The 17,969-nt window shown below is 45.1% G+C and overlaps 1 protein-coding gene and 1 pseudogene across 1 annotated transcript in view; both read left to right on the top strand.

The window, feature by feature from the left end:
* Positions 1-12,870: 12,870 nt before the first annotated feature.
* Positions 12,871-12,953, top strand: LOC131918195 (U4 spliceosomal RNA; annotated as a pseudogene).
* A 3,490-nt stretch (positions 12,954-16,443) lies between these two features.
* Smurf2 (SMAD specific E3 ubiquitin protein ligase 2) overlaps positions 16,444-17,969 on the top strand; it is a 106,051-nt gene continuing 104,525 nt past the window's right edge. The window contains exon 1 of the mRNA XM_059271999.1: positions 16,444-16,557. Coding sequence (XP_059127982.1) covers positions 16,506-16,557 — 52 coding nt within the window. The 5' untranslated portion in view covers positions 16,444-16,505. The remainder of the gene's footprint in view (positions 16,558-17,969) is intronic.

Below are 17,969 nucleotides of genomic sequence, written 5' to 3'. Positions count from 1 at the left end.
CTCCCCCGACTGCTGTCTCTCTGTCCCGTCTTTTGTATCCTGGGCTTTGCTATTGTTGAGAATGACCTTGAATTCCTGGTCCTCTTGCTTCCACAGCCCAAATGCTGAGATTGTAGGTGTGCACCACTAAGCCTTCTTTATGTGTTGCTGGGGATGAAGCTGGAGCCTCAAGCATGCTGGGTGAGTTCTCTACTCCTGGGCTACATCTCCAGCCCTGCATGACCTATCTCTTAGCATAGCATCTAGTACATAGTAAGCCCTCAATAAATACTAGTTCCTTTTATAATTATATGGAATTCTTTCCTTCAACTGTTAACTGGTTTCTGATTTTGCAGGTGTTGGGGAAGAAAATTATTAACTGAGCCTTATTGACCCTCTCTGTCTTTTTTTTTTTTTTTTTTTTTTTGGTTTTTCGAGACAGGGTTTCTCTGTGTAGCTTTGCGCCTTTTCCTGGAACTCACTTGGTAGCCCAGGCTGGCCTCGAACTCACAGAGATCCGCCTGGCTCTGCCTCCCGAGTGCTGGGATTAAAGGCGTGCGCCACCACCGCCCGGCTTGACCCTCTCTGTCTTGATGCCTGTGTTTTTCTTGTGGTTGGTGCAAGGCTGACCTGATACCCAGGGGGCCAACTGTCTATTGTCTGCTTGTGTGAATAGTTTTATTAGTGGGCTAGGGATATATTTCAGTGGTAGGGTGCCTAGCATGCAAGAGACCCTAGATTCTATCTCTAATATCTTTTTTCTTTTCTTTCTTTCCCTTCTTTTTTATTTTCAAGACAGGTTTTCTCTGTGTAACAGCCCTGGCTGTACTGGAACTCACTATGCAGACACCATGCCCAGCTTATACCTTTTTCTAAAAAAGAAGAGGGAGGAGAAGGAGAAGGAGGAGGAGAAAGAGGAAGAGGAGGAGGAGGAGGAGAAGCAGCTTTATTAGCATACAACAACACTCATTCATACAACTACTAAATTTTAAATTTATTATTTTTCTTTGTTTGTGGGTTACAATATATGTGTAGAGGTCAAGGGACATTTTGGGGAGGTTGATTCTCTTATTCTTTTAGGGCAGGGTCTCTCTGTTTCTGCCACACTGTGTACTTCAAGCTCGCTAGCCAGCAAACTTCTAGGTGAGCCTTCTGCCTCCACCTAGCTCCCATCTTGCTGTAGGTGTGCAGGAATTACAGATGCACACTGGTGAGTCTGGGTTTTTTATGTCTGGGATTGAACCTGGGTTATTTCTTTTTCTTTTTCTTTTCTTTCTTTCTTTCTTTTTTTTTTTTTTTTTTTTTTTTTTTTGAGACAGGGTTTCTCTGTGTAGCTTTGTGCCTTTCCTGGAACTCACTTGGTAGCCCAGGCTGGCCTCGAACTCACAGAGATCCGCCACTGCCCGGCGAACCTGGGTTCTTTCTTTTTGCTACTGAGCTATCTCACTGGCCTGCATTTTGCATTGATTAGGTGTAATGGAGATGTTTATGGCTCCCATAATAAAATGGTATCACCTGGCTTTTTACAGGAAATGTTTACAAACCTTGCTTCTTCTGGAGCCAATACTTCACCTCCTCAGTGATAATTCACCTGGGACCTACTGGCTGATACAGATGGCAATGTCTACCAGGTAGACTGAACTTTACTGGATGCATACTCAGGATGCTGTGGGCAGGTGACTGAAAACCTGATGCACACCTCGTGGCAGTTTTAAGAATGGCCCAGTACAGGGCCTCATGTGGGATAATGGAGACCAGTTTTTACTCTCTCCACCTTTTGGATACTCTTCTTTTTAAAATTACTTTAAAAATTTTTACGTTTTTATGTGTCTGGGTATTTTGCATATGTGTATGTCTATGTATCATGTGTGTGCCTGGTGCCCGCAGAGGCCAGAAGAGGACTCCAGATTCCCTGGAACTGGAGTTATGGATGGCTGTGAGCCACCATGTGGGTTCTGGGATTTGAACTTGGGTCCTCTTGCGCAGCAGCAAGTACCCTAAACCTCTGAGCCATCCCTCCAGCCCATGTTAGCTACTTTGCTATTGCTGTGATAAAGCACCATGACCAAAACAACTTTGAGAAGAGAGTTTATTTGTACTTACAGTTCCAGAGGGTTAGAATCCATGAAGGTGGAGCAGAGGGCGGAGGCCCCAGGCGGGGCTGGAGCAGAAGCTGAGACTGTATTTTGAACAGCAAGCATGAAGCAGAGAACAAACTTTCTCAAGTCTTTTAACTCTCAAAACCTGCCTCCAGCACCACACTTTCTCCAACAAGACCACGCCCCCCCCCCAAACAGTGCCATGAACCAGGCGCCAAGCATTCAAATGCCCCAGACTACGGTGGATATTTCTCATTCACGCCATCACACTTTCTCTGTGTTGTTGACTCCCGTCTCAGACAATGTCTGCCACTGAGGACCCTAACACACACGCCCCAACAATGTCTGCTGTCCTAGTTTATTCTAGCGGGAAAGAAGTTTAAGAAAAATCTTTGTTTCAACCTTTTCGTGAAATTGTAGGATCCCTTTGATAGGTATCTGAGTTATTAAAAAGCCATCCTACGAAGCGATAGACAGCTCTCTTCTTACCCTTGTGTGCCACGATTATTTGATTATTTTGGTTTCTGATGGGATCTTAGGTAGCCAAGGCAAGCCTCTGACTTGCTAGCTAAGAATGGCCTTGAACATCTAATCCTCCTGCCTCAACTTCCAGAATTCAGAGATCACAGATGTGCCTCACTCTATCTGGTCCTTTGTACATTCTTTATAAAAGATACATACAGGCCTGGAGAGATTGCTGAGTAGAGGAGCATGTACTGCTCTTCCAGAGGACCCAGGTGGCTCACAACCTCTTAGAACTTCAGCTCCAGGGGGATCTGATGCCTTTGGCCTTCGCAGGCACCTGCTCTCACATGCATGTCCTCATGCAAAATCATTGAGCAATACAAACAATGTGCTTCCTTGGCACCCTTTTCGGTTATTTTTACCTCCTCTACTGATTACATGCTCTGGGAACAGTGGTGAGAATCTCATATTCTTCGTAAATATCATTTTGAATGCATGAACAGAAAGCATATTTGCTTAATGGTGGGTTTGGGACTGTTCCTCACACATTTTTTTTCTTCCTCAACATTTTTTTTCATATATTTATATTACAAATGCATTCCTTTTCTGTCACTAAGTAAAATGAAACATGAAAACCTGCACAGAACGATTGCATGCCAAATTCATGATGGCTGTTTCCCCCAGGGAAAAAACGAGAAGGGAAGGGAATTTTCATGTTTTTTAAATATAAAAACATCTGAAGAAAAAAAAATAAAATCTTTGGGAACACGATTTTCCATGGTTGCATAATAGTTTATCATATGACTATACCAATTATTTTTAAACCAATCTCCTTTTGTACATTTATATGCTTTTTTTCAACTCGTTCTCTTACGTAGTGTCGGGATAAAGAACCTTGGGTATGTTTTGTGCACACCTCTGATTGTTTCCTTAGACTTAGGTTCCTAGAGTGGAATTATAGGGTATAACGTGTTTTGATATCTATTTGTAGATTCCTTTTTCAATAAGGTCCAAACCAATTCAGTGGGTAGGAATTTAAAGCCACAATAACAAGCCGTAAAAAAGGAATGGCCACTGAGGGTTTAATACCGAAAACAATTCTTGAAAAATTCTGAGCTGGGTGTGGTGCTTCGTGCCTGTAGTCCCAGCAAGCAGGAGGCTAGAGCAGGAGGATCATTCAGGACACCCTGGGATATGTAGTGAGTAGTGAGCCAGCCTGGGCTATAACATGAGACCCTGTCTCAAAAACAGACAGACAAAACATCCCTCCCCACAAAGCATCTTGGCTAGAAAAAAAAAAACCAACCCCCCCCCCGAAACTCAAATCCAAAACAAACAAACACCAACAGACCAACCAAAAGGAAATGAATATCTTAGTTCTAATCTCCCTCCATCCCTCTCCCCAGTCCCCTGCGGCCCCACCCCCAACCCTGCCTCCCCCCTTCTCCCTGTGGTAAACCTTTACTATGCTTGAATTCATAGGCTTAAGTAATCCTCCTGCCTCAGCCTTCCCAGTAGCCAAGGCTGCAGGCACACGCCACTGTAACTGGTATGTTCCAGAGTCTTAATGCCTCTCTGCAGTAAGGAAATAGTTCCGTAGTTACACTGTCTACTGTTTCAAGAAGTGGATACATTCTAGCATTTTCCTCTGTCATCATTCGGGGAAAGACAAGATTATATTGTTTTGTAATGATATTAAAAGTCATTGAATCTGTTTTCAATAGGGCTCTTTGCTTCGGACTCAAATGGATGTCAGTTAACATGTTTGACTTCCCCCACTAAGGAATTCAGTTTCCCTGGAGTCCAGTGGCCTTCAGTACCCTGCCCTCTGTTTAGTTTTTCCATGCTGTCAGTCTTACTGGAATAACCTTCCATGGTAGAAGCATTGCCATAACACAGCTCTACCTCAAAGAGAAGCCTAAACTTTTGGTCAGACATTTTTTTTTTTTTTGTTACATTTTATTAATTGTGTGGGTTTTGGTTTTTTTTGTTTTTTTTAAGACAAGATTTCTCTGTGTAACCGTGGATGTCCTGGAACTTGCTCTGTAGACCAGGCTGGCCTTGAACTTAGAGATCACTTGTCTGTGCCTCTCGAGTGCTGGTCAGACATTTTAAGGATGCTAGCCTGAAGACCAAGGTTTAACTATGTAGCCCAGGCTGGCCTGCAACTCACCATCCTATTATCTCAGCTTTGCAAGTGCTGGTATTCTAGGAGTGTGCCACGACACCAAGTTATGGCTGTCATTTAAGATGACAAGGGCTGGGGAGGTGGCTCAGTAAAGTGCTTGCAGAACAAGCAAGCATGAAGACCCGAGTTCAATCCCCCAAAGGTGTGTAAAAGTCGAGCAGGAAGCCTGGGTGTGGTGGTACACACCTTTAATGCCAACACTCAGGAGACAAAGGCAGGTGAATCTCCGTGAGTTCGAGGCCAAGTCTACCAGTCTGGTTCCAGGCTCAGTGAGAAACTGTCTCAAAAGTGAGATGAGGAGAAATTGAGGAATACATCTGGGATGGACTTCCAGTCTACACACACAGACACACAGACATGCACATACAGACATGCACACACAGAGGCATGAGTGCACACACTCAGATAACATCTGCCTTTTTCTTAAATCTAGAAGAATGAAGATAGACGATGATCTCTAGTTATCCCATTCAATTACCTACAATTAACCAAAACAACATACCTCTAAGAAATGCATCAACAGATGAATTCACACTAAAATATTACCATCTGTCAAGAAGTCAATTACATTAGGTAAAAGATGCGCAAAATCTGGCTGTCTTTGGTCTTTGGCTTTGACATGACGGGCAGCCTGGAAGGCAGGTAGCTGAAGGTGAGAAGAAATGAACCAGGAGTCTGAAAGATGAGAGTCTTTAGGTGGAGCTGAGAAGGAAATGCAGCTGAAGAGGCAGGCAGAGGGAAGGTAATGCCAGGAATACCACTCAGAGCAGCTTGGGTGGATCCAAAAGGCAAGAGCAGCCATTGGGAGGTTTTTCTGTTTTAATTAAAGCCGTGATGTGACATTGACACATGGTTTAGGAGTCATGTTGGTTGATCTCATTCTGGCCCATAGTCTCTGCCTTACCCACAAAGACTGCATTGCACAAATATTTCCCCCTCTCCTCCCCTGCCCTTAGAGAGTCATGTTGTAGCTACTACAGTGTGTATTTTGAAGATGATTGGAAATGACTTCCTTTTGGTCTGCTCATGGAGCTCTGTTGTCCAAAGTAGTTGCCTCGGAGTGATGCCTCGCTCCCTTTCCCTGGGGGTTGAGACTGCTACCTCATCTCAAAAGGATGTGTTGCTTCATGGTATCGGCTTACAGCACAGCACGCACAGATAACTCTGCAAACATTTCATTGTAATACTTCCATGCTTAAATCACCAAATTGGCTTTGGAAAATATGCAATCTCTTCAAATTACATTTTCTTTTAGCTTCAGAATTCAGTCTAACAAGCTAGTTTGTATTTTAGACATTTGAAAATGGGTACACAAAATGGCCTTGAGTTTCATGATTCTGTGTTTGGGAAACAAAACAAAAGGAAAAGGCACAGTATTGGGATGGGGAGACGGGTAAAGGGCTTGCTTCGCAAGCGTGAGGAGCCGAGTTCAGATCCCCAGTACTCTTGGACACTCACATCCAGGTAGCACTTGCTGGGCTGTAACCTCCTGCACTAGGAAGGTGAAAATCAGGCAGATCTCAGCAGCTGGCTGGCTAGCTAGTTAGGCTAGCTGAAAAGGTGAGGTCTGTGTTCAGTGAGAGGCCTTGTCTCGAAAAATACAGTAGAAAGCAACAGAGGAAGACAACCAATTTGACATCCAACGTCTACCTGCCCATGCACAGGCGAGTGTACACATGTATACTACACAGGCGCGCACCACACATACACAAGTGCAAAAGCAAGGGACAATGACAATCAGCTGTGCAATGTGCCCTGTGCCTCGTCACCTGTACTATATCTGAGACGGGACCTAGAGCTTGAATATGTTTCTTAGCGCTCCCATAATAAAGTATGGCATAAAATAACTGGAATTTATTCTCCCATGGTTCTGTCCCCCCCCCCCCCCCCAGTACTTGAGAGGCAACCCGGGGCCTTGAGCATATGAGGCAACTCCCACAGTCCTGAAGACAGAACATACAAAGTCAAGGAGCTGTGATGGCTAATCTTGGTTGTTGGCGTACCCGAGAAGAGGCCCTCACTGAGAAATTGCCTTACTCGGATTGGCTGGCGTGTCTGTGAGCATTTTCTTGATTGCTAATTGTGGGTGGGCCCAGTACACTGTGGGTGGCACCATCCGTAGGCAGGTGGGCCCAGTACACTGTGGGTGGCACCATCCGTAGGTAGGTGGGCCCAGTACTCTGTGGGTGGCACCATCCATAGGTAGGTGGGCCTGGGAGGTATAAAGAAGGGAATGAAGCATGGACCTGAAAGCAAGCCACTAAGCAGCATTCCTCAGCGGTTTCTGCTTCAAAGGCTGTCCGGACTTTCCTCAGTGATGGACTATCACTTGGAAGTGTAAGCTGAATCAAACCCTTTCTTCCCCAATTTGGTTTTGGACAGTTGTTGTTTTATTATTATTTTTTCAGTTTCTTTATGTTTTATGTGCACGAGTGTTTTGTCTTGTACCACATGTGTGCAGTGCCTATGGAGGCCAGAAGAGGGCATCAGATCCCCTTGAACTGGAGTTACAGAGGGTTGTAAACCACCATATGGGTGCTGGGAATCAACACCAGGTCCTCTTCAAGAGTTTTTGTTTATTTTTGTTTTGTTTTGTTGAGACAAGGTCTCACTGTTCATTCCTCTAGACCAGGCTAGCCACACACTCACAGAGATCTGCCTGCCTCTGCCTCCCAAGGGCTGGGATTAAAGGCGTATGCTACTGGGCAGTGGGTTTTTATTTTGATTTTTATCACAGTAATAGAAAGCAAACTAGAACTTGTTGTCCCCTTGAAGACTCTAGCTTCTGGTGGTGGTCAGCAACCCTTGGTGTTCCTTGCCATCCCCCTGCACCATACCCATCTCTGTCTCTGTCATCCATGTCATTCTTCCAGTGTGTTTCTAGCATTTTCATCTTTTTAAAAAGATATCACTTAAAAAGAAACAAGTAGACCATCACCTATATTGCCTTAGGACCCATTAAAATGACCTCACTTTAGCTTGATTACACTTGCAAAGATCTCAAGGTTGTAGTCACAGGAACCCAGGGGTTAGGACTGTGACACATCATTTTTGGGAACACAGTTCTACCCATAGCAGAGGTTGTCCAGCTCACTTGTCTCTTGGACATTACTTTGAAATCTCAATTTTAACACTTAGTTGGACCGTATGATGGTCAATTTAAGGCAAAATGATGTAGGTGTGATGGGATTGGTAGTGGGACCTGTCGGAAGTTTTTCTGTTCTATGGTGAGATAGAGCTGAATTAACCCAGCTGTAGCAAGTGGTTGGAGAACTGGTTGAATCAGGCCAAGTCTTCTAAAGGGTTATTCAGGCAAAATCGGATGCTGGGTAGAATTTAGTGGGTGATGAACATTTTGGAAGTCCATACGTACCTGGTTATCACCCTGATCACCACAGTCCAATATGCACATAATGCAAGCGACTTTGTCCTTTTAGAAACTTTTCTTTCAAAGTATTTGTGTGTGTGTGTGTGTGTGTGTGTGTGTGTGTGTGTGTGTGTGCTGGGAAGTGGATGTCAAAGGACAACTTGCAGGAGTTGGTTCTCTCCCTTCACCATGTGAGTCCTGGAGATCTAATCCAGACCATCAGGTTTGGGACAGGGCCCTTACTCAAGGAGCCGTCTCGCTGGTCCCTTTTTCAAACTTTAGTAAACACATTGAAAAAGTTAAAGAAAGAAGAAGAATTTGAATTCTATATTTTAACTCAGCATATCCAAAATATTATTTCAAAGTCATAGTTATACAAATATCAAGTAAAATACTTTGGTTTTTTTTTTCCCCCTTTGCTGAGTCCAACTTGTACTCCGGACTTGTACCACAAGCCATGTTTCCCGGCCACAGCATCCATGGGTATGAGGTTGCTGCAGATTCTGGATGTAGCCCCTGTGGTTAGAAGGGTCTAAGCCATAGGCTGTCAGTTCTGGGGACAATTAAAGGCCTTTGGGACTCCAGAGGCTGAGGCAGAAGGATTGAAAGTTTGAGACCAACTCAGACTACATAGAAAATAAAATAAAATAAAAATAGCCTTTGGAGATGAGCTTAGATCAGATCTCAAGAGGAAAATGGATTCCAGGTAGAAAGTGAAGGCAACAACCAGGGGTCCATTTAAACCTTCTTAAGGGAAGGGCTGAATGCTTGTTCCGGGGCTAGCATCTGTTCCAGCTTGTTTTTCTGTTCCTGTGATAAACACCGTGGCCAAAAGCAACATGGGGAGGAGAGGGTTTATTTCGTTTACACATCCAGGTTACAGTCCGTTATTGAGGAAAGTCAGGGCAGGATCCGAAGCAGAAACCACAGAGGAACTGCTTCCTGGCTTGCTCAGCTAGGTTTCTTTCTTTCTTTTTTTACTATTTGGTATGTATGATTATGTGTGTGTGTGTGTGTGTGTGTGTGTGTAAGAGAGAGAGACAGACAGAGAGACAGAGAGAGAGACAGAGAGAGAAAGACAGAGAGAGAGAGAGAGAGAGAGACAGAGAGAAAGAGACACACAGAGAGAGTATGCATGTGTAGCACACGCATCAGAGGTCAGAAGAGGGCACTGGATTCCCTGGAGTCAAATGCAGTTATGAGCCACCACTGGGTGCCGGGAACCGAACTCAGGTTCTCTGTGAGAGCAGTCACCAATTTTTACCACTGAGCCATCTCTCAAGCCCCTCAGCTATTTTCTCATGCAGCCCAGGCCCACCTGTCTAGGGATGGTGCCGCCCACAGTGGTCTGAGCTCACCCATGTGAATTATCAACCAAGGCCGTTCCTCACAGACAGACCAATCTGATGAGGGCAATTCTTTCATTGCTGTTCTCCTTTCCCAGGTGGCTTTATGTTGTGTTAAGCCAACAAAAACTAACCAGGACAAATCTTTTGGGGATGAAATACAAGCGCACATCTGGTTAGAAGTACTGGCAAGTAATCTATCACTCTCTCCATCTCCTTCGTGAGAGTTTAGAAGTCCAACAGCTCCTACCTGTCAGCCATGCCGGCCTTTTTCTACAAACCTATCTCTTATCTGTTTGAAGAGCCTATAGTTTTACAACTAGCTTCATCAGCTGCCAACGCTATGATCTTTCAACTCTGCTCCCCACAGCTAGCTCAGTCTGCCAGTGTCCCCAGCCCACATTCCAAGGACAGAAAATCAGATTGGCTTCCTGTTTGCCATTTCCAAATCAGCAGCCACCACACCCACCTGCTATAAACATGGCTACCCAGGCTCTTTCCTTATACAAGGTAATGCTTCTCACAGGGTGTTCTCTGTTCCAGTAGAATTTGGAAATGCAAATTCATGGTCCCAAACCAATGACTGAATTAGTGTCTCTGGAGTGGTGCTCAAGGTACCATCTTATAGCCATGAGCCAGGTGGATTTCTCAGAAGCGGCTGTGTTTAGGGGTGTCAGTTTAGTATACCAAGACAGATGTGGGGGGCGGGCGGGAGGGGTTCACAGATCTGAAGGAGCTGGGACTCTTATTTCCATCTTGGAGCCTGGATCTGCTGTGGACAGAGGCCACAGAAGAGCTCAGAATGTGACTTAACCATAAACCCTGTTGGAACAGGACTAGGCATGAGTACTCCTATGAGCCCAAAGGCAGAAGCAAAGAGGAATGAACAGTGGTGGGACAGGGAGGCTCACGTTGACAACAATAACTTCCGGGGGCTGTTTTATCAGTGATGAGTGAATCTGGAAGCAGCTGGACTACCCTGGAATTCACTAATAGCCCAGGTTGACCTTGAACTTGAGGTAATCCTCTACTTCAGCCTCATGACTGCTGAGATATTAGGTGTGCATTATCGTGTCCAGTGACAATATAACGTTAAGTTGAGTTCATAAACTTTAAAAAATGAAAAAAGTTGATTTTTAGAAAGTGGTATAAACAGAGTACCTGAGGCTTGCATTTTCCATAGCACATATGCTATATGAAATTAGAAATTCACACTATAAAAATAGCTTTGCAGGAGTGCCATTATTAGCATAACCTTACTTCAGACACTTTTTTTTTTTAGTGGTGGAGACAATACTTCCATGTAAAAATATATTAATGGCTGGAACAGAAGAAATACCAAGTCCAGATGGTAAGCATTTTCTTGCAAAGTCACATCAAATTTAACATTAGCCCAGGAAAACTGAAACATGTTTTTTAAAAAAGTATTTTAAATATTCTTATAACTGTGTGTAGATTTTCACCACCGGTCTAGGATACCATTATATAGGATACCATGCTAAGTGATTGGTAAAATATGTAATAAAATGTATAAATCTTTTGGTTAAAAATAGTGTTTAGCTGGGCGGTGGTGGCGCACGCCTTTAATCCCAGCACTCGGGAGGCAGAGCCAGGCGGATCTCTGTGAGTTCGAGGCCAGCCTGGGCTACCAAGTGAGTTCCAGGAAAGGCGCAAAGCTACACAGAGAAACCCTGTCTCGAAAAACCAAAAAAAACAAAACAAAACAAAACAACAACAACAAAAATAGTGTTTAGCATATGCTGTTATAGTATCTTTATCTCTAAAAATTACATTTATTCATCTATGTATGTATATATGTGTGTGTGTGTGTGTGTGTGTGTGTGTGTGTGTGTGTGTGTATGTGCATGCTACTCCTCCTTCTGTTGGTTAGGGCCCAGGGTACAAACTCAGGTCCTAAGGCATGGGAACAAGTACTTTTTACCTGCTGATCTATCTGTTCAAATTACAGCATTTTTATTGGGAATTTTGTTAAGTGGTACTTATGGGAAAATGTTTTTTAGTGTGTATATCTGTGGTAGGCATGCATGTGTAGATGTGTGTCAGTACATGTGTATGCAGGTATGCATGCATGTGCTTATGGAAGCCAGAAATGGATGTTGGGTGTCTTTCTAAGACAGGGTCTCTTGATGACCCCAGAGCTTGTTGGATTTGGGTAGTCTAGCCAGCCATTTTACCCTGGGGATCTCTTGTCTCTGCCACCTGAGTATTGTGAGTACAGGTGGGCTCCACACCTTCCTGGCTTTTATACAGGCTCTGGGAATTCCTCACACGTGTGTGCCATGAGGGTTAGCCTCTGAGCCATCTCCACCCAAAGATTGATTTTATTAGAATGGAATTGGTGGTGTTAGTATACTTGAGACAAATGCTTAAACCAGTGATTCCATAAAAGGTTCACAATACAATCCTGCAGAGAGCAAATTAGAAGTCACGAGGGAACAAATTGGCTTTGAAAAGCTTTCTGCAATTCCCATAGGTATCAAAGGTGTGTGCCGGCACAATTTACGTTGGAAATGGGTTTCAACTTCAGGGTGAAAGCAAAGCATGATTTCCTCAAGAATTGTTATTCTTCCTTTGTTTGCCCTCAAAATTGTTACTGCAATGAAACATGAGGAGCATCTTATGCTAAACTTGAATCTAATGACAGTCAAGCTTCTCTTAGCAATGTAATTTAGATGGGGCAGGTGTCCTCACAGCATGGTGCCCCGTTGAGCAGAACTGCATCACCTGGGCAACTGTATTACCTGGGCGAGGTGGCTCACATCGGCAAAACCAACAGTCTGGAGGCCGAGGCAGCAATATTGTAGTGAGTTTGAGGTCTGCCTGGGCTTCTGTGAGTTTCTAGCAGCCTAAACTATAGAGTGAAGCCTGTCTCAAGAAAACCCCAAACCAGAGATGGGCATAATTCAGTGGTAGAGTGTATGCCTAGCAAGCACATGGCCCTGGGTTCCATCTCTGGTGGAGGTGGGCAAGGGAGAAGGGAGGAAAGAATAGGGCCTGTGGAGACAGGCTCATAGGTAAAAGCACTTGCCTTGCAAGCCTGACTAATTGAGTTTGATGTAAAGGTGGAAGGAGAGAACCAACTCTACAAAGTTATCCCTTCAAACACACACATACACACACACACACACACTCGCTCCTGCCACCCCCAGACCTACTAACAATGAATAAATAAATAAATAAATAAATAAATAAATAAATAAAAGTAAATACTGGAGTTCCATTTTAGATTGACCCCATTAGCCCCACCCCCAGGTGTGGGATGTAGCCATCTGTGTTTAACAAGTTCTCCAGGTGATGCTGATGCCCACTCAAGTTCCAGAACCATAAGCTGGTAGTTTCTAAACCTGATATGGATCTGAGTGCCCTATTATTTAAACCCAATCAATGTTAACAAGTCTTCTCCTCAGCTTTGCGCAGTGGCAGTATCATAGCCAATGAGGTTTATCCGAGGCGCGATTATTGCTAATTGAAAACAAGTCTTCTCCTCCTCCCTCCCCTCTTTCTTGTTTTTATTATTATTATTATTATTATTATTATTATTATTATTATTACTATTAGAGAGAGTCTTATATAGCCCAGGCTGACCTTGAATTCACTACATAACTGATGATGCCCTGGATTATAAGTGTGTGCTGTGTTGGTTTTATGCAAGCTGGGCCTTGAACCCAGGACTTTGTGCATTTGAGGCAACCACTCTAGCAACTGAGCCATATTCCCAGTCTTCTTTCTTCCCCTTATTCAAACAGTTTTCTTCCATTAGACTGATCTTTAATTATTATTTTTCTGTCTCAGAACAGGCCTATGACTGTATCCAGTACATAGAAGGAGTTCAAAAATCATTAGTTGGATGAATGAGTCTCATAGTAATATTTTGCTGTATACTGAACAGCCATTTCTCCCTCTTCAATGCTATTTTCTTTTTTTTAAGAAAATTTTTTAAACATTTAAATGCATATAACTGATATGAGTCTCAACCCCTACTTTTTGTCTTTGTCCTTACCAATTTCTAGCTATCATCTGCTAGGCCTCTGCATAGTTTATATGTACATTCAAAATATCCCCTGGTGGTTTGGGGTTGCATACAAACTCTCTTTTCCTTAAAGGTTTCTGGTCCAAACATCTCTGTGGTTTGGGCCTACTAGTTTTTCATTTACTAGTTAAAGTCAATATCACATATTTAATGTGTTAAAGAAAACAATAATAATAAAATGAACACCCATGTACCCAGATTTAAAAGATTATTACTGGGATCAGGGCATGGTGGCACATGACATGTAGATGGATCTCTGTGAATTTGAGGCCAGTCTGGTCTCTACAGTAAGTTCCAGGCCAGCAAGGGTTACACAGTGAGACCCATTCTGAAAAAATAAAAGCTAAAATAATAAATAAAGTATTGCCAGGTGGTGATGGCGCATGCCTTTTATCCCAGCACTCAGGAGGCAGAGGCAGTAGGATCTCTGTGAGTTTAAGGTCAGCCTGGTCTACTGAGTGAGTTCTAGGACAGCCAGGGCTGTTTCACAGAGAAACACTGTCTTGAAAAACAAAAAACAAACACAAACCCCCTAAAAAAAAAAAAAAAAACCACAAAAAAAGCCAAAACCCAAATAAATCAATAAATCAATAAATCAATGTTGCCAGTGTTGGCATACTTGCCTCCTATCATGTGTAAAACACTAGGTTTGAACCTTAACACTACACATACAGAGGTTGTGAACATATTGAATGGTTTTATTTCCTATATTTTCAGTTTTTTAAAAGGATTTATTTATGTGTATTTGTGTTTTGCCTGCATTATCTGTGTGTATCACATGCACCGTGCTTGGTCAGATCCCCTGGGACTGGAGTTACAGATGGTTGTGAGCCACCATGTGGGTGCTGGGAATTGAACTCAGGTCCTCTGCAAGAGAAGTTCTCTTAACACCAAGCCATCTCTCCAGCCTATATTGAATGGTTTTAAAGCATTATATTTAGGGAAGTCTAAGCAAAATTGTCTGAACATTATGCCTATACCAATTTTCCTGAGCTACCACATATTTGAAGGTATTACTTCAAATTCCTAAGTCAGTCTGCCCCCTCCACCCCCCATCCCCTGCTGGGTTCCCCACCATTTTCTGATATCATAATTTCCATTTCCCAATACAAAGCTACAAATTATGTTAGTGGGTGGTTGGGAACAAAGTGTGTGCCATAAGAACCAGGCAAATGTGAATGCATACATCAGGTTGCTCAGTCTATTGTCACAACCCAGCTTCTGAAATAATGATGTAGCTATTGTTCTCTGGCTACAATAACTATTGTGGGAATTGTCTCCTGGGCCTTCAGATCTTACATAGCACAAAGAAGTGTTTCTCAAGGACCCCGTTCGTTGCTTTGTGAATAATAAGCACTCTTTATTTCTTGATTGAATTTCTAGAGCTGTCCCTTGTATTTTAAGTCTTACTGCTAGAACTTATGATTTTGGGATCACTTTAATCTGTAGGAGTGTATTCAGACCTATGAAACACTTTTGGATTTCAGCTGGAGAGTGAAATGACTTAACCATTCACAATGTTTAGGATTAAAATGTATTAGACTTCAATGAACAGTTTAAACTGCATTAATGTTATAGCAGCCTTAAGCAAAACTAACATGGATACAAATCCATGCTCTTATCTTCAGTTTTCATTGTTACTCTTGTGTGCACATGCAACTTGTATTCTCCGTTTAAATCTTGCATTACATATAAAGTCTTCCATATTACAAAGTCACCACAATTGCCATTTAGATGGCTGCATAAAAATGTGTGGCGGTTGATGCAATGTAATTCACTATTAATTAGGCTGTCCTCTCATCCCAACCTTGCAAAACAAAAAAAACCAAAAACACCTGTATTATTTATTTGTCAAGAATAAGTTCACATTAGTGTAGTTACAGTATCAGAGTGTCGTTCACACTCCTTTTCCTTTTTCCTCCTGGGACAGCAAAATACAGTATTGCCTGTACTTTTCACAGTGCCCACTTATCTTGTTCACCATCCTTGGCGGTATTTGTATCATCTCCCTATGCCTGTCCTGCTGCTAGAAAAAGAAAAGTCCGAGCAGGTAGGTAACCAGATCTGGTCCATCAGGTGAGTCTGTGGAGGTGGCAATTACAATACTAAGAGCTAAGCACTCCTGGGAATTTGCTGGAACGTTCGGGGTGGGGATAGCGTCTCGTTGAATCAATTCTTCTATCTCGGTTCTAACTTTCCTCTCGCCAGCCTCTCAGGGCGCGCAGTGGGCGTCTAACATGGGCAGTCTGCCCTGTAGGGACACAGGCTCTCTTTTAGTGAGCTGGTCAGCAGGCCCCGTCTGGTGCCACAGAGCCGGCGCCGCCGGGCGGTGGAGTTCGGAGCTGGGTCTGGGCCGCGGCGCACGCGTTTCCTGCGGCCGGTGCCCAGTCCGGCTTTCCTCCGGAGCCCCAGGCGCAGGAGACCTCGCCCACAACCCCGCCCCTGTCGCCATAGCCCCGCCCACCGCAACCCCGCCCCGCAGCCGGCCCCGCCCCCGTCTCCTCCCCGCCCCCAGGAGCCGACGAGTGGCGGCGGCGGCAGCGGCGGCGACGGCCCCAGGACCCGGTTCCCTCAGACAAGAGGGCGGGTGGAGGAGGAAGCGACCGATCACCCGCCCGCCTCAGCAGACTTCGCGCCGTCGGCTCCCGGGCCTTGCGGCACCGAGAAGAAGAAGCCGAGGCGGGCCGCGAGGAGGGAAGGCGGCTGGGGCGCGGGGCGGAGGCGGCGGCGCGGCCGGCCGCGGCTGCCGCTTTGTTGTGCGGCCCGGGCCGAGGAAGCAGAAGTGGGAGGAGGGGGGAGCTCTGCGTCCCGCTCCCTCCGCGGCTCATGGCGACGGCGCTCGGCACATCCGGGACCCTCCGGCCCTGGCGGCCGCGGCGCGGGCTGTTCGGGCCCCGGTCCCGGCCGCTGTGGTGACTCCTCCGCGCCTCGCCGTCGTCCCAGCCCAGCCCGCCCGCTCGCCGCCGCCGCCGCCGCCTCCTCCGCCTCCTCCTCCCCCGCCGCCGGGGACATGTCTAACCCCGGAGGCCGGAGGAACGGGCCCGTCAAGCTGCGCCTGACAGGTGAGCAGGGCGGGCGGCTGCGGCGCCTGCGGCCGGGCGGAGGGCCGGGGTCGCGGTCAGTGGTGCGTTGGAAGGGAATGCGGGCGTGGGAAGGCCTAGTTCAGGGAGTCATTGGAGAACCACTTAACTGGGGTTGGGAAATGCTTCAGAACGCCGAGTGTGGCCCGTGGGGCTCCTGGGGAGGGTGGATTTGAGGTCCCCAAGTCTGGTTTCCTCGGGTCACGGGAGCAGCCTCTGGGCTATACTGCCCAGGTGGGGTCCTGAAGGGGATTACCGAATCCGGTTGCTGATTGGGAGCAGTAAACACTCCTTAAATATGGAGTGAGGTGCTTAACGGGAGTGTGTGTGTGTGTTCCCCGGTTGTTAACTTGGACACCCACCCATGCCCGGGTGTGAAACCTATTCTCCAGCTGCCAACCTCTGTGGCCAGTGCCACACACCTTAAACGCACGTCTCTGGGAGGGACTGAGACTGTGGTTGGCTTTTCCGGTGTGTCTGCCTGATCCCACGACTCCCGGCTCATTGTACACGCTGTGTTTTGGAAGTTGTTTGATTGTAGGGTAGCGTGTTTGGGGTTGTTCCTTGTAGGCCGCAGAACTGGTGGCTCACGTCTTAGCTCCAGACCTGGTTTTAGGAACACTTGCTTTGGATGTATTTCTAAGTCTGGACTCGTACAAACTTTCAAGCGAACTTTCTCCGGTTCTCTCCACACTCCTCACCATTTTCTAAATGGAAAAGAATGCTCAGAGGGATTTGTTAAAGAGAAGACAAAACTGTTTATGTCCCCAGGTGCATCGAGTTGTTAACATATTACAGATATAATTTGCTTACCGTGCCACTTCTGATATTCTTCCGTGATTACATCTCCCTCATTTTAAGGGAAAATTGTATTTAGTTAAGCGTGTAATTGAAACTACTGTCCCTATGCTAGTGTCGTCATTATGGGAAGTCAATTGTCCACATTTGTATTCAGATGTGTGATGAGAAAGATAGCATTTTGTAGGAGATTCATATGCATTTGTGCCAGTGTAGAATAAACTAATTACATTTGCCCACACTAAACTTTGAAATTTACGTGGACGAATTTTGTAGTTGAATGCTTGTGTGTTAAATGCCAGTCCACTGGCTGTACTTTCTAGATAACTTGTAGTGTATTTGGTGTTTGAGAATTTAGCTTGAAGGTCTGTTGGCTACAGCTTAAAAGTACTTTATTTTTGAGCCTGGAGAGATGGTTCAGCGGTTGAGAGTGTACTGTTCTTGAAGAGGACCTGAATTCTATTCCCAGCACCCCCACCTTGGTTCACTACCACCTGTATCTCTAGCTCTAGGGAATCTGAAGTATCTGGCCTCTTACAGGCCCCTTTACTCATGTACAATACCACCCCTACCCCTAGTAATTAAAAATATATGCG

The sequence above is a fragment of the Peromyscus eremicus genome, chromosome 8a (genome assembly GCF_949786415.1).
Source record: "Peromyscus eremicus chromosome 8a, PerEre_H2_v1, whole genome shotgun sequence".
Lineage (NCBI taxonomy): Eukaryota > Metazoa > Chordata > Mammalia > Rodentia > Cricetidae > Peromyscus > Peromyscus eremicus.
The sequence above is the reverse complement of the archived record's forward strand: the minus strand, read 5'-3'. Positions and strand labels throughout refer to the sequence as shown.